Source organism: Galeopterus variegatus, unplaced genomic scaffold, assembly GCF_000696425.1.
Source record: "Galeopterus variegatus unplaced genomic scaffold, G_variegatus-3.0.2 Scaffold4419, whole genome shotgun sequence".
In the NCBI taxonomy this organism is placed as follows: Eukaryota; Metazoa; Chordata; class Mammalia; order Dermoptera; family Cynocephalidae; genus Galeopterus; species Galeopterus variegatus.
In genome coordinates this window covers 55,913-70,279 of record NW_007730530.1, presented here as the reverse complement: position 1 = coordinate 70,279, position 14,367 = coordinate 55,913, and the positions used below count along the sequence as shown (strand labels likewise).

Here is a 14,367-nt window from a genome sequence, read left to right as displayed (position 1 = left end):
TTTAAAAAAAAAAAAAAAAAAAAAAAGAAAAGGGGCAAAGTATATGTGTTAGAACTGTAATGGAGATATCCTAAAGAATGGATAGAAGAAATAAGTGTAAGATGCCATGAACATAAAGTTTATATTTCATTTTTCCAAAAGCTAATGACTCTTGGGGCTTATTCAGAAATTCGGACAAATTTCATTTTATCACTATGAAAATGACATACCTCACATTCCATGCAGTGGTAAAGTCTGGGTTTAGAAGCAGCAGGGTGCATGTGACATCTATCAACTCTAAAATAAAGAGAAGTCATATTAAAAGCAAATAGTCCTATCCATTAAAGCTTGGCTTGTCTTTCTTTTAAGGAATTTTCTCTCTATCAATGTTATATGTCATGTCATACTAATTTTAATGATAGATACCCTGTTCTAAGCTGTCAGGGATATAAAGATTATCCTCAAGACTTTCTTCTACTTATAATAAGTATAACTGTTTTAAAAGTTGACACTGAAACAATTTTACAATAAGCTGATAAAGAATAATCTAATGAACCTCTTCATTCTTTTAGTAGTTTTTGGCACTAATTTAATATTAACCAAGGAAAAGAAACACAGTATCTGTACCACTAGTCATTTAATTCCACAAATATCTCAAGTATTGACTATGTGCAAATTTTCAAGAAAAAAAAAAAATTCGTAATCCAGCCTACTTAACACAATCCATTTACATTCCCATGCAAAAATTATCCTTTCTTGCCCATATTTTTACAAGCTATAGCAATGATAAATGTACAATTTTGTTCTATTTTTTCACTCAGTATTATTTCATATACTCTCCTATATTGTTGCAGTATTGTATTTTTAATAGCTGCATAACAATCCCTTAGTTTAATATACTATCATTTATAATTATTTTAATACGTTAATTACAATAACTATATTAATATAGCCTCATTCTTTAGGCTGTTTCCTGTTTTTACCTCAATAGATAATATTACTACAAACATTTTTAAACAGACTTTTTGGCTTAAAGATTATTTTCTTAGAATATATTTCCTGAGGTAGAACTACTATGTCAATACCAAAAGCAGTATGGTTCCTACTAAGCATTTTCAAATTGTCCTCCAAATACACTGTATCTATTTATACTGTCAAGAGTAACATGAGTGTACTTATGTTCCTGTAACTCTTCCCTATACAATTGTATTTTAAAAAATCAATGTGGCAGATAAAAAAATTGTCCTTTTTTCTGTTTTAAGTTACATCTTTAATTTACATTTATTAATATGAACATTTTTTCATTTTTGTTTACAGCACTTTAAGTTCATCTTATAAACAGCCTATTTATATTCATTAGCTATTTATCTATCATAGTTTTGATAGAATGCCTACGTATTCAAATAAGCTCCATAAAGCTACATTTAAAAATAGAAAATCAGTAAATTTAGACATATTGTCTTTGTTTACTAAAATTGAAACGAGAATTCTAGGATTAAGATTCTTAATCTAGGGGCATAATACTAAATTTTGGTAACCCTACTAAGCTCATATTAACTGCCAAGTAAATAAAATAACAAAAATAATCATTATTGTTGGGCAGGCCAGATTGGTAGGACCAGAAAGTGGCAACAAAGTAGCGATGGAGCCTCCATCTTGTTAACTCCACCCCTCCCCCTTTACCCTCCCTGGAATTACGTCAACCCTGTTAGGCGGGAACCAGAAACTGAAGGGCTCAATTCCTTACCAGATAATGGGCAAAAAACTTACCAACAGCCCTCCCCTATAAATACCTGTTTGTATCTATTCTGGGCACGACTTCCCCAGCTTCACTCCCTTGAGAGCCACGGAACCTCGCCCTAGAGCACTTCCATTAAAGCCTGCCTTGAACCTACTGCTTGGCTCCTTTTGTTACTTAACCACTGCCGATTCCAACCGGACAATTATTACTTGGCATTACTGTGTACCAGGCATGGTATTAGGTACTTTATTTACATTATTTCACTGAATTATCATAATCACAGTCCAAGATATTCTTATCCCATTCTACAGATAGGGAAACAGACTTAGAAAGTTTAAGCAGTTTGCCCATAGTCATCCAGTTAGCTTATGGCAAGGTCAACGTCTGACTGCATTTGACAAATCAATAATATTGCAACTGAAATGTCTGTTTGCAATAAATAATCAGGAGATTTTCAGTGTTTAAGCAAAAGATAATCTTTTTAAAATCTAAAAATACATAGCCATAAATATATCCTATAGTCATTTTTAAATATTCTAGTTAACAAAATCAATTACTCACACCATCTTAATAAGAGATTAACATTTATTTTGAGCTCATGATTTCATTACTACCAAACATACTATAACAAATGAGCAACAAATGGTAGGATCAGCACACATTTATTTTTTACTTCCATCTCCCTGTTACAAGTCATCACATGCATAAACAAAATACGCCTATAAAGAATAACCTAATTAACCTCTTCATTCTTTCACTTGTAGTAATAATTTTGGGCACTAATTTAATATTTACCAAGAAAATAAAAATAATGTTCCATACCACTATTCATTTAACTCCACAATATTCCAAATATTGACTATGGGCAAAGACTAAACGGTGCCCTCAAGACTGAGAAAATGGATATAATGGCACTAATTTAATATTTACCAAGAAAATAAAAATAATGTTCCATACCACTATTCATTTAACTCTACAATATTCCAAATATTGACTATGGGCAAAGACTAAACGGTGCCCTCAAGACTGAGAAAATGGATATAATGTATAATGACCTGATCTTGCCCTCTAAATGGTTACCCTCTTGTTGGAGAGAACATATAAACAAATAATTACATAAGGCAAAAGGAAATAATTATGAAGTAGAAGCATATACCACATTTTGGGGCCCACTAAACAAGCTGCAATTAATTCTTACTGGAATACTCACGGAAGACTATAAATGAATAAGGTGGTAAAGGCACTGCACAGACTGTGGGGAAAGTATGGGCAAAGGCAGAGAGGCATGGAACCTCAACAGTCTGCTCTGCAAGAGATTATGTGGACCAGGGCCTGTCTACAGCACAGGGTGCTAGAGAAATGTACTAGGAAAAGAAGCATTCTAAAACCTGGTCCCAATCTCCTTCTGCTACTTCCATTTACACACTATGCTCCACCCGAATCAAACCCCACCATCCTCTGAACGTGCCTCCTACCTGCCTACCTTCTTTTCTCTGGGCATGACTCAGATTTACCTGCTTGCTATTCTTTCTGCCAGAAATGTCTTCCCATCTCCGAATATTAAAATCATAATAATTTTTCATTTCTCAGGAACTCTTAAATGCATCTTTCCCGGGCCGAGCCCGTGGCGCACTCGGGAGAGTGCAGCGCTGGGAGCGCAGCAGTGCTCCGCCGTGGGTTCGGATCCTACATAGGGATGGCTGGTGCGCTCCCAGCGCTCACTGGCTGAGTGCGGTGCAGCCGGTCTCAAAAAGGATTAAAAAAAAAAAAAAATGCATCTTTCCCCATAAAGGCTTTCCTGACCTACGTAGCTGGAAGAAATGTGTCATCTCTACATTTTGTGTGTATCTTACTTTGTTATTTACCTTATAATAGTATCCTCTTAATTAGATTATAAATATTTTGGAGGCAGGTCCTCCCTAATACATCTTCAGATTACTTACTCAACAAATTTTGTAAGCATCTACAACAAGCCAGGTACTGAGCTGGGTGAAGATGAGTAAGGTAAGACCCCTACCCGAAAGAAGCTCTGTGTCTGCCCACAGTATAGAGAAGTGGTAAGGGCATAGGCCTTAAAGCCACACCACCCAGGTTTGAATCCCAGCTCTCCATTTACTACTTACATAACTTAACCTCTTTCCTTTCCTGTGAAATGGGGATGACATCATCAACCTGTGTTGTAAGCAATGAGATTCATTCTATTTCTCCATAGCTGTCTGATACACAGTGAGTGCTCAATAAATATGTGTTCAACTAAACACCATTGCTAGTTACCAACCCAAAAATGAATATTTTCAACATTAATCGAAGAAGTCAAAAATAATGAGGCAGCTGTTCCTATAGTGAAACTGTCTAAATTTTCAAACTTGTAAAATAAGGAATAATAACGAAAAACCCCACTTAAGTCAAGTAGCTATATGTAAAGGTGTGTGCATGATGGGGAAGTCTCTGAAATTTCAGAAAGCCATTATACGACTTACCACATAAATTGAACCCCGACTTTTTACATTTAAAGAAATTGTGTGTAACCACCGGTAGTTGCTATTTATACCTCTAATGCAATTCTCCTCCTCTCACCCATAACTGAAGACAAGTTCATCCTCCATGAGAGTGACTTCTGTACAGCAGCACAAGGCAAAAACTAACAAATAAACACAACAAATACTTATGTCCCCGCTTTACATTTTGTGACTGTGTAAACAGAGGAAAGATGACCCTTAAAGTAAACCTTCCTCCACTGGACTGTCTCCCCCCAGGATGGCAACAACAGCTGTTTGTTCAGAGCCCAGCTCCACCACCTACTGAGAGTTCTTAAACTTTCTGTGCCTTAGTGTCTTCCTCACATGTAAAATGGAGTTAATAACAGTGCCACCTCATGGGGGTATTAAATGATTTAAACCTATGAAGTATTAGGACAGTACCCAACATACAGTAAATGCTGAATGATAATTCCTGTTACAAAGCCTGTATCTCCTGGCTCAGTTCCACAAATGAAACTGGAACTGAATGCCTCCAGAGGGAGGAAAAGAATCACCTAAACTGGTTGAGCAGTGACTGCTGAGCAGAGAGATACTTTTCAATGTCTAAGCATCTCAGGATTTAAAATATCAACAGCCTTGACCAACCACCAGTGCTGCCTAGTAACACATAAAACCACTGGCCCTTTTCGCCTCCTTTTTGACACACTGCTAACTCTTCCTGATTCAGGACTCAAGTGCAGACAGAACCTCCTTTAGAAAGCATTCCAGTCAGATGCAAGAGGCAGGGTTGAAGTGGAATGTCAGAAATGGGAAAAGGCCAATCAAGAAGTAACTAGGTTAGAAATATCAAGCATAATAAAAGAATTAGAGCCTCACAACAACCCTCTGAGGTCTTGATTAATATTCCCTTCTTTTGGTGTGAAAATGGGAAGAAAGAGGTTAAGTAATTTGCCTAATGTCACTGCTAACTGACTTCAGTGTGCTGGTGAGTTGAATTTGAACCCAGGTCTGTCTTCCTGCAAAGAAACTGCTCTTCCCACTCTAGCATTATAGGCAAATACTTTGCCTCTGGAGGTCAGAACTGAACCAAAGACATAAAGATAAACATGCATAATCAACAGCTGACTGCAACTATTGTACTTTGTCAATTTCATCAACCACATACCATTTTCTCTGCAGGTTCACCCAAAAAATATGAACTACTGAAATCCCTACAGCCTCTTGAAATTAAACAGGTCTCTCTCCAAACACCAGAACATACACCAGCAAACAAATGTTCCTTTGTCACACACACTCGATATATGACTAACCCATCATCACATCACAAGGAGAAAATGCATCAGGGTACACTATACACAGGAAAGTAGCTAAATTCCAGCTGTAACAAGGAGAAGACGTAAGGATGCTACAGAAGCCAGAGAAAGATCAATGTGCTTAGTTTGCTACGCTGCACTCTAGACATGGCCCAAGGACAGCAGTCACCTGGTAATGGTCACCAGGTTTGACAAGTGTCTCTAAAAGAAAAACATTTTCATGCATCTAGAAATAAATTCAAGGTCAGCTTGGATTGGTTAATCTCTCCCTCCAAAATATATTCAGGCTACAACAAGAGAGGCTAGAGGTAAAGCTATGTGGTAAACACCAGAGAGGTCTTATTCATTAAGGTACACAGTCACTGAATCGATAGTTATACTAAGCTAAAAACTCTTAATTACCAAACTCCTGTTACTCATCTGACAAATGTCTATTGAACGCATAAAGGTGCCGAGTAAACAAAGAAAGATGAGCCATAATACCTGTTCCTAACAAACTCACAATTCAGACAGGAAAAAAGCTGTTTAAATAATCAACTATAATACAGTGTGGCAAGTGTTACTAGTAAGCAAACAGTCAGAACAAAGAATTCCCATAAGAGTACAGAGAAATAATTATTGGTTCTTGAAGCAGTCAAAAAGGCTTCACAGTATTGCATGGCAAGCACACCTATGATGACAATGTAAGACATGAGCCCGGCCTCAGCAAAGGCATGAAAGTAAGGCAGTAGCACAAAGCAAAGTCAAAGAATGGAACAATGTAAGTTGTGGCTGGAATGCATACCAAATGGCTGCAAAAGCAAATGCTTCTAGGGTTTAAATGAATGTCAAAAAAGCAGCAAAGCAAACCTGATGAGAAGTGGCAACTGACACTCTGTCTCAGTGTCTAACAGGTATGAAGATATCGTAGTAAACTAGAACAAACTTGCCAAGTTAAGAAATGTAGAGTCTATGAACCCCAGTCAATTGATGCCATGCAGAAAGAAACTTGTATACCCAACCCAAGCCTTCTGATCTTTCATGTGAAGACAAAAAAGCATATTTTCATCCCAATTTTAAACATTTATCCAAAAAATTAAAAACAATTTTTAAAACATTATATAAGACAAAACAAAATGTATCTGTAGACATGTTGAGAATGTGCAACCACTGATGCTGATTATAATGCACAGAAAAAAGATGGAAACAGATTGTGAAGAGCCTCAAATACCCTGCTAAGAAGTGTGAACTCTACATTGACCCCACAGGCATCATGAAGTAAGATGAAGAGGTATATATTTCAGAAAAGCATCTCTCAAACTGTTTTTAAGAAATGTTGTTGGGAAGTATTTGAAATGATTGGCTAGTGGCATGATGGAAACAAGGCCTGAAAATGGGGTAGACCAGTTATGAGGAAGTAACACTTGTCCAGGTGAGAAACAATAAAGGCCTGGCCAGCAAAAGAAATGGAGAGCAGAAGATGGCTTTTAAAGAGACAGCCCAGTTATGGACTGAGAGGGGAGTTTGTGAGAAAGAGAGACAAGCAAAAAAAGATGGCAGGAGGGCACATGTGAAAACAGAGAGTGTGAGAGAGAGCTCTGCCCAATCAAGACTTCAATGCTGTGGTCTTCTCCCTTACTTTTTGTATCTGTCATGGATTTCTCAAAAATTAGAATTATCATTCCTCTCCCAATCCAAATATGGCTATTACTAAAGCAGATTTTTAAAAAATATCAATCTCTAACTAACTAAACAGGGATGTTATCCAAACATCTGAGGAATTCCACATGTTAACAAGAACATGAATTCAGTATGGTCAAAAAAGATGAACAACAAAAAAATCTAACCCAAGAATAAAGTCACCTTCATTTACACAATACATTCTTATCGTGGGCAGATGCTTAGGATTCTGGGATGATCAGTCATTGCAGACAGACATTCTGAAACTATTCTTAAGCTGTCAGTTTTCTTCACTTGGCTCTTCTTCTACATAAATATTTTCTACAAAAATGGTTTTAAAGGCATAGCATTTTCATGAAACAACTGCTTTTTCCTAATATTTCTAAAAAAAAATTTTTTTTTTTTTAAAGCAAGATTCACACCTTTGTGCTCTAACTGCCTCGTTTCATAAGTTTGGCAGAAAACTCTATATTAGCCAGCATTTTCAGGTATCATTTTCTGTTAAAACAGAAATTCACTTCCTTATTTTTACAGATAAACAATATACAACCTGAGTAGTATATGACATCACACTAAACTATCCTCTCCTCAAATCCTCCTCTCAAAAAAAGTGAAATTGAAAAGTGCTATGAGGATACAGGTTAGGATAAAATCAAATGCTGCTTCTGTACACATGCACAATCGCACCAGAATTCAAAGTTGAAATGCCAGCTATTCGTGTGAGTGAGCTTAACCATCTGATCTTCAGCATGGGTCCTTCTGGACCCATCAAAACTAAAACTATGTAAAGAGGAGAAGGACAAGAAACAGGGAAATGGAGAGAAGGACTTGGAAGGCCACAGGAAGAAGATGGGTTGGGCTAGCATACATAAATGGGCAAAAGCTAATGATTTAAAACAACTATAGCCTTTCACTCTTAAAAAATTCATATTGTTTCTTCTCTGCAAAATAATCATTCTATCTTACCCCCAGAGTTAGTTATGTATTGGCTCAATTATACATTCTGTGCACCAGAATACAAACAATACAGCTTTGTTTGGCAAAAAAAAATAACTTGACCAACTAATATGGTTTTACTTTCTACCTCAGTGTTATTGAAACCTATGACATGATGATGGAATGGAGAATGAAAAGGGTCTAACAGATAAATACCCTTACTGTTAAGTTTACACCGAAATCTATGCCTTAAAGTTTATGCCATAAACCCAGGCATGCCATAAAGTTAGGCTATGCCTAAACTTAAGCATAGCTATCTAATTAAGAAATATGTATCAGAGAATGAAACAATCACACAGAAAACAGAAACCATTTCTCATTACACCTTCAAATCAGACTCCTTTTCTATGGTCTAAACAGGAAAAAGTGCTATTAACGTATTATGACAGTATGTAAAGCACAGTGCTGAGAGGAATTCAAGGAAATCAGCATGTCATATCGATGTCAACACTCTGCTCCATGTCTCCCTCCCCCAAAGATATTGTTTGTCATTCAACCGTAAGTTTTTTGAATAAAGGGAGCATGTATTATTCATCTTTTTATCCCCACAATACTCAGAACAGCTTCTGGTATGAGTAGGCCACTGGCAATGGCTACCAAACTGATAATTAAAATTCTCTAGGAAACAAAGTTCTTATTCAAAATCAGCCTCCAAGCACACTGAGCATTTCTGAAGGTACTGCTATATGTGGGAAGGGGAAGAAGCTTAACAAAAACTATACAGCACATGGTTTTAGAGAAGACTCCCCCAAAAAGTGAGAACTGAAGTGAGCCTAAAAGGATCAACAGAATTTGTGCACATGGAGACTTAATATGGGGGAACACTAAGAGACCAAGTGGGATGATTTTAGGGATTATCTGATGCAGTAAAAAACTGTCTCAGAGGAGTGGAAGAAGCGAATGCTGGAATGGTTTTCTTTTGCTCATTTCAGCACAGGAACAGAATGCAGAGGGGGCCAGAATTCAACTGGGATTCACAGTGCAATGTCACATTCATAAATCGCTAGGCTGGTTCACAGCACTACTACTCCCAACATGCCTCTGTTATCTCATTTCGATAAGAAAATGAGCTCTATTGCCCCTAAAATACTAAAGGATTAGAAATCAGAGACTAAGCTTATAGGAACCAGAGTCCTCTTCAGTGACAGTCAAACTTTTTTTTTTTTTTTAAGCCATAGGATGCTTTCTTCAAATAATATCTTATAAATAACCCCAATACATAAACAGATAAAATCAGAATTGCTCTGGTTGCAGGAGGTGGCCTCGAATCCTGCTTGAGGCACTACCATATAATCACTGTAGATGCAAACTTCGCAAACTACTGATTTAATCCAAACTCCTCATTTGACAGAAAGGTTAAGCACCTACCCAAGCAGTGAATGAAAGAGGCAGGACTAGAACCCAGAAATGCCAACACCCAGATGAGGGCTCCTCCCACTATAGTCCATGCTGCTTCTAAAAACCAAAGGAGGAGGGTATGGTTCATACTTACCATCTCTGTTCAGCCATTGCTTTCTCGTTCTGTACAAAAGGAGCTTGTTGTGGACATATGGTAAAAGGAACTTGACACACCAGCTCTCCACACCAAGTTTGTTTTCAACCAGGACTATGGGACTCCGGTTATACCTAGCTTCAGGACATGGGATCAGGCCAATTTCATCTCTTGATATGTAAAACACAAAAAAGAATTAAAGATAAGAATAGTAACTCTTTCAAAATTTTTCTAATCCTACAGAATATTTTTAAAAGCCCACATATTTTCCTTTCTTAAAAATATTACTTAGCTCACTTACTGGACTGGTAGAAAATAAGAGTGGTTTGTTAACACTGGCAAGTATGTGGGAAAACAAGTATGCTCATACTCTTTGTTGATGGAACTGAAAATTGGTCTTATCTTTGAACAGCAATTGGGAAGTGTCTTTAAAAATTTTAAACATACATACCATCTGACCCAGCAATTCTATTGCTCAGTAATTAGCCTGTGCCAAAATATACGAATAGGATATTCACTGCAACACTGCAACAAAACTAGAAACAATCTAAATGTTTATCAATAAAGACTGGTAAAATAAATATGGCCCATCATGTGATAGAGCTGTTAAAAAAAAAAAAATGAAGTAGATCTCCATATGTTGGTATGGAAATGGAGAGGTTGCCAAGATACATTAAATGAAAAAACAAACAAAAAAACACAAACTGCCAAACACAATGTACAGGACAAACCCTTTTGTATAGTTTCTTTAAAAGATATATAGATGCATTAAAAATTTTCTTAGAAAGATATCAAGAAACTTTTGGTGAGGAAGGTGTTGAAGACTGTCTAATCATTTGCATGAATTATTTCTATTTTTAAAAAATGTCAACAAATGTGTTTAATAAATACATAAATGTGTTTAATAAAATGTATTTAATAAATGTTTAATAAAACGTACAAAATGTATGTGAAGCAGAAACAAATTATCAATAAAAGCTTTGTTAATGAGATTGGGGCCATTTTTTTTCTTCTTTATACTTTTCTGAACTAAAAAAAAAAAAATCACCCTAATAAGTGTTGTTAAAACACAAAATACATTTTAGAATTTGATCATTTTCACCTCTAGTAACATTTATATCTCTCAATCCACTTCAAAATTAATATTTTTAGAATGTCTACATAGATTTTTTTTTAAAATGTGTCTTTATGAAATAGAATAAAGAACTGGTTCACAGAGTTTGTGTGTGACATTATGTCCCTCGGATTCCCTTGCCAAGAAGACAGTAGTTTGATAGATGCAAAAGGGTGGAAACCTGTTCAATCACAGCTTATTAAAATTTTTCTTTTTCAGTTAGGCCACCACCACAAACTGGTAGGAAGCTGTGAATCTAAAATAAAGTCTCTCCTGGAAACTCAAAACTAGACAGTTAAGAGGTAACCTATTTTCTACTGATCAATTCATTAGTGACACAGGGATATATCAATAAACAAGGGTATCCGAGGGGTTGCAAGTCACTAACAACTCTTTCAAGTTAGTTAAACTCTCAAGTAGATTTTGGGACCTGAAGCTTTTTATCCTGACAACTGGCTCAGTTGATTCAAAGGTGCTTCAATATACCATGTCAATACTATCACACATTTTCTAAGTACCTGCAATATACTGGGTATTTTGTTAGATTCTGAAAATGCAAAAATGAATAAAACAAAGTGGTGTCAAGCTTCAAAGAGTTTTACTTGGAGGTCGTGCCAATACCTGTTATAAAATGTTACACTTTGCCATTCTGGTAATATAAATAGAATTCTGTAGAATGGGGGCAATGCTGACAAAACATCTGAGGTCAATGTCCAGTATTTCAAAATACACTTTTGCACTTATATTTGGTGAAATTAATCTGAAATCTAATTCACTATTAAGACAACTAGCCACATCTAGCTATACTTGACTAATATATGATTGAATCTCTGGTATTTTTCTGGTGTTCAGGTTTTACTGAACATTTAAAGATATTAAACATTAAAACATAAACTAAAATTAGTAAAACAAGTAAATAAATAAACTCAATGTAATTATTTCAGGAAATTCTGTTCTCTGAGATCTAATAACCACATACAACACTTCAAAGAACTGCAGTAGCAAGAATAAAAGAATCCTGGTTTCCAGGTATGGTCTGATTTTGCAGGGGACATTTTGTTACTTAAATTCACAATGTAAAAATCTGTCTTGCTCACTACTTGTATCAGAAATAAAATGCCCAGGGCCGAGCCCGTGGCGCACTTGGGAGGGTGCGGCGCTGGGGGCGCGGCAGTGCTCCCTCCGCGGGTTCGGATCCTATATAGGGATGACCCGTGCGCTCACAGAGCTCACTGGCTGAGCGCGGTGCGGCCGGTCTCAAAAAGGAAAAAAAAAAAAGGAAATAAAATGCCCAACTAATAATGTGGCACCTAAATTACAGGACAGAGCCCTCTGCACAATTAAAAAACACATTTCTTTGGTTGGCTACCATTCTTCCAAGAAACATTTAAAAAAACAAGAATGCTTCGGATATAGCAGGTGCTTAATTACTGCTTATTGAAAAGCTGATTATCCTTGTACTTCAGTGATAATATTCAAATAAAGTTTTCCAAGGTTATCACTTCTTAACCCTCCAGAAGTACATTACTTCTGATTTTCTTCTAATGTGTTGATGGAGTTTGGAGGTATTGTCCTCCCAGAACTCATGGAAATCTGATCCCCAGTGTGGCAGTTTGAGTCATGGGGGTGAATCCTTCATGAATGGATTAAATGCTCTCCCCAGGGGAGAGGGGCCTGAGTGAGATCTTACCAGTTCTTGTGAGAGCTGGTTGCTTTAAAGACTCTGGCACCCCCCCCCCCACCTTGCTTCCTCTTGCCATGTGATCTGCTTGTACCCGCTGGCTGCCTGCCACTTTCCGCCATGAGAAACAGCAGCCTGAGGCCCGCTCCAGATGTAGCTGTCCCAGAATTTAAGCCAAATAAACCTCTGTTGTTTATAAATTACAGTTTTAGGTATTCTGTCATAGCAACACAAAATGGACTAATATATGTGTGTACCAAAACCAGCATGGGTCCAAGTCCTGGATGGACGTGTGTGTGTGTGTGTGTGTGTGTGTGTGTGTGTGTGTGTGTATATATATCTCATGTCACTTTGGTCTTTATAGACTTCAGTTGTGAATTTGGCAAGTCATTTGCCATCAGTGTCCTCATCTGAAATATAGCAATAATAATAATACCTTCCCCTCCTGTTATGAAAACCAAATAATGCAATGTGAAGAATATGGTAAACTATAAAGTGCTAGGCAAAGATGAAGTATATTATCGTTACTTTATTTAAGCGCCTGAGGTCGGTCAGTAAAATTCCTTAGTTAATAGACAATGGGAAGCTGAGGCAAAGTATGTTAAGCTTTTCTCAAGTTATTTGACTGTAAGATACAGTGCTTTGCTGCTTCCTAAAAAAATATAACATGTACTTTATAAAGATAGGTAGGTCAGTAAGATTCCAAATAACAGTGTGTTTGACTTCAGACGTCTGTGCCTAGTCCCTTAGGTCATACCCCACTTTTTTCAGACAATTTAGAATAGGATTCCAGAGTCATTTTAAAACTGGAAGGGACCTTATTCCTCCAGTCTCTCATTTTATAAGATGAGGAAACTGAGGTCCAATGAGGTTAAGGGGATTATCTAAGGTCATATTTCTAGTGGCTAAGTTAAGAATCTGGGCCTCCTAAACTTAGCCCAAAACCCTTGACATCAAAGCGAAGAGCAAAACAGGATTTAGATCAATTCCTTCTAGATTTCTGGCAATTTAAATTTTAATTTCATACTCAAAAAAGCTGAAAAACTGAAGGGAAAAAAACAAACTAAAAGCCAATTGTCATCTCTCTACCACTGTTAGTGATTCGGTATACATCCTTTTTTCCTAAGTATTTTATAAAAGTGGAATCATATTGGAATACTCCTCTATAATCTTTAAAAAAAAAAAAGTAGCAACTCACATTTAATGTCTTCCTACATAATTTTGGTATCTTTAATGGTTGCAATAAATGTGCTATAAATATCAAACACATCTCCAGTTACTCCCTTACAAAATATTCTTGTAAGAGGAATTTCTGGCTCTTTCACCACCACTAAATTTCATCCTTTTACATTATTAAGTTTCTGGACATTTAGATTTCCTGGTATTTAACAAGGTTCTCAAGTTAATACCTGTGTTACCAAGAAGGTCATAGAGTTTCTAAAGATATGAAGGTTTGGGACAGTGATCAAGTTCTAATCCTCTTAAAGAGCTACTACGATGATCACTTTTTAGGATACCTTTGCAGGCCGCTCCAAAGGCATAGCAACTAGAAAGAACAAGCACATTTACCTAAGGTCATACACAGCATGATACATCTCTTTGAGTGCCTCACTTCACAATGGGGATCCATTGGCTTCCAGATGAAGTTCAAGGTTCATATAACACAGATGTTGACTTTGTTCCTCATGTTTAGACAGCTTCTCTTGACTGTACTTTTCAGAAACATCATCAAGTAGAATAGATCTACTTATTATTCACAAAAGTAGTATCAACCAGTTTCCCTTCTGGGAGGGATGGATGGTCTCCAAATACTAAAACTGAACCCTGTAATTGGAGCAACTGAACAGGAAACAGCCCAAGGATTCAGGAAATGGTACAAATCTAATAGTTATGCTTTTAATCTAATAGGTAT

At 36.6% G+C, this 14,367-nt stretch overlaps 1 protein-coding gene across 1 annotated transcript in view; it reads right to left on the bottom strand.

The window, feature by feature from the left end:
• Nucleotides 1-14,050, bottom strand: part of PTAR1 (protein prenyltransferase alpha subunit repeat containing 1) — a 45,496-nt gene extending 31,446 nt beyond the window's left edge. Inside the window, exons 1-3 of the mRNA XM_008587533.1 lie at nucleotides 14,025-14,050; nucleotides 9,661-9,830; nucleotides 210-276 (exon numbers count right to left, since the gene is read on the bottom strand). Of these exons, the coding sequence (XP_008585755.1) occupies nucleotides 210-276; nucleotides 9,661-9,830; nucleotides 14,025-14,050 (263 nt within the window). The remainder of the gene's footprint in view (nucleotides 1-209; nucleotides 277-9,660; nucleotides 9,831-14,024) is intronic.
• Between the last annotated feature and the right edge of the window lie 317 nt (nucleotides 14,051-14,367).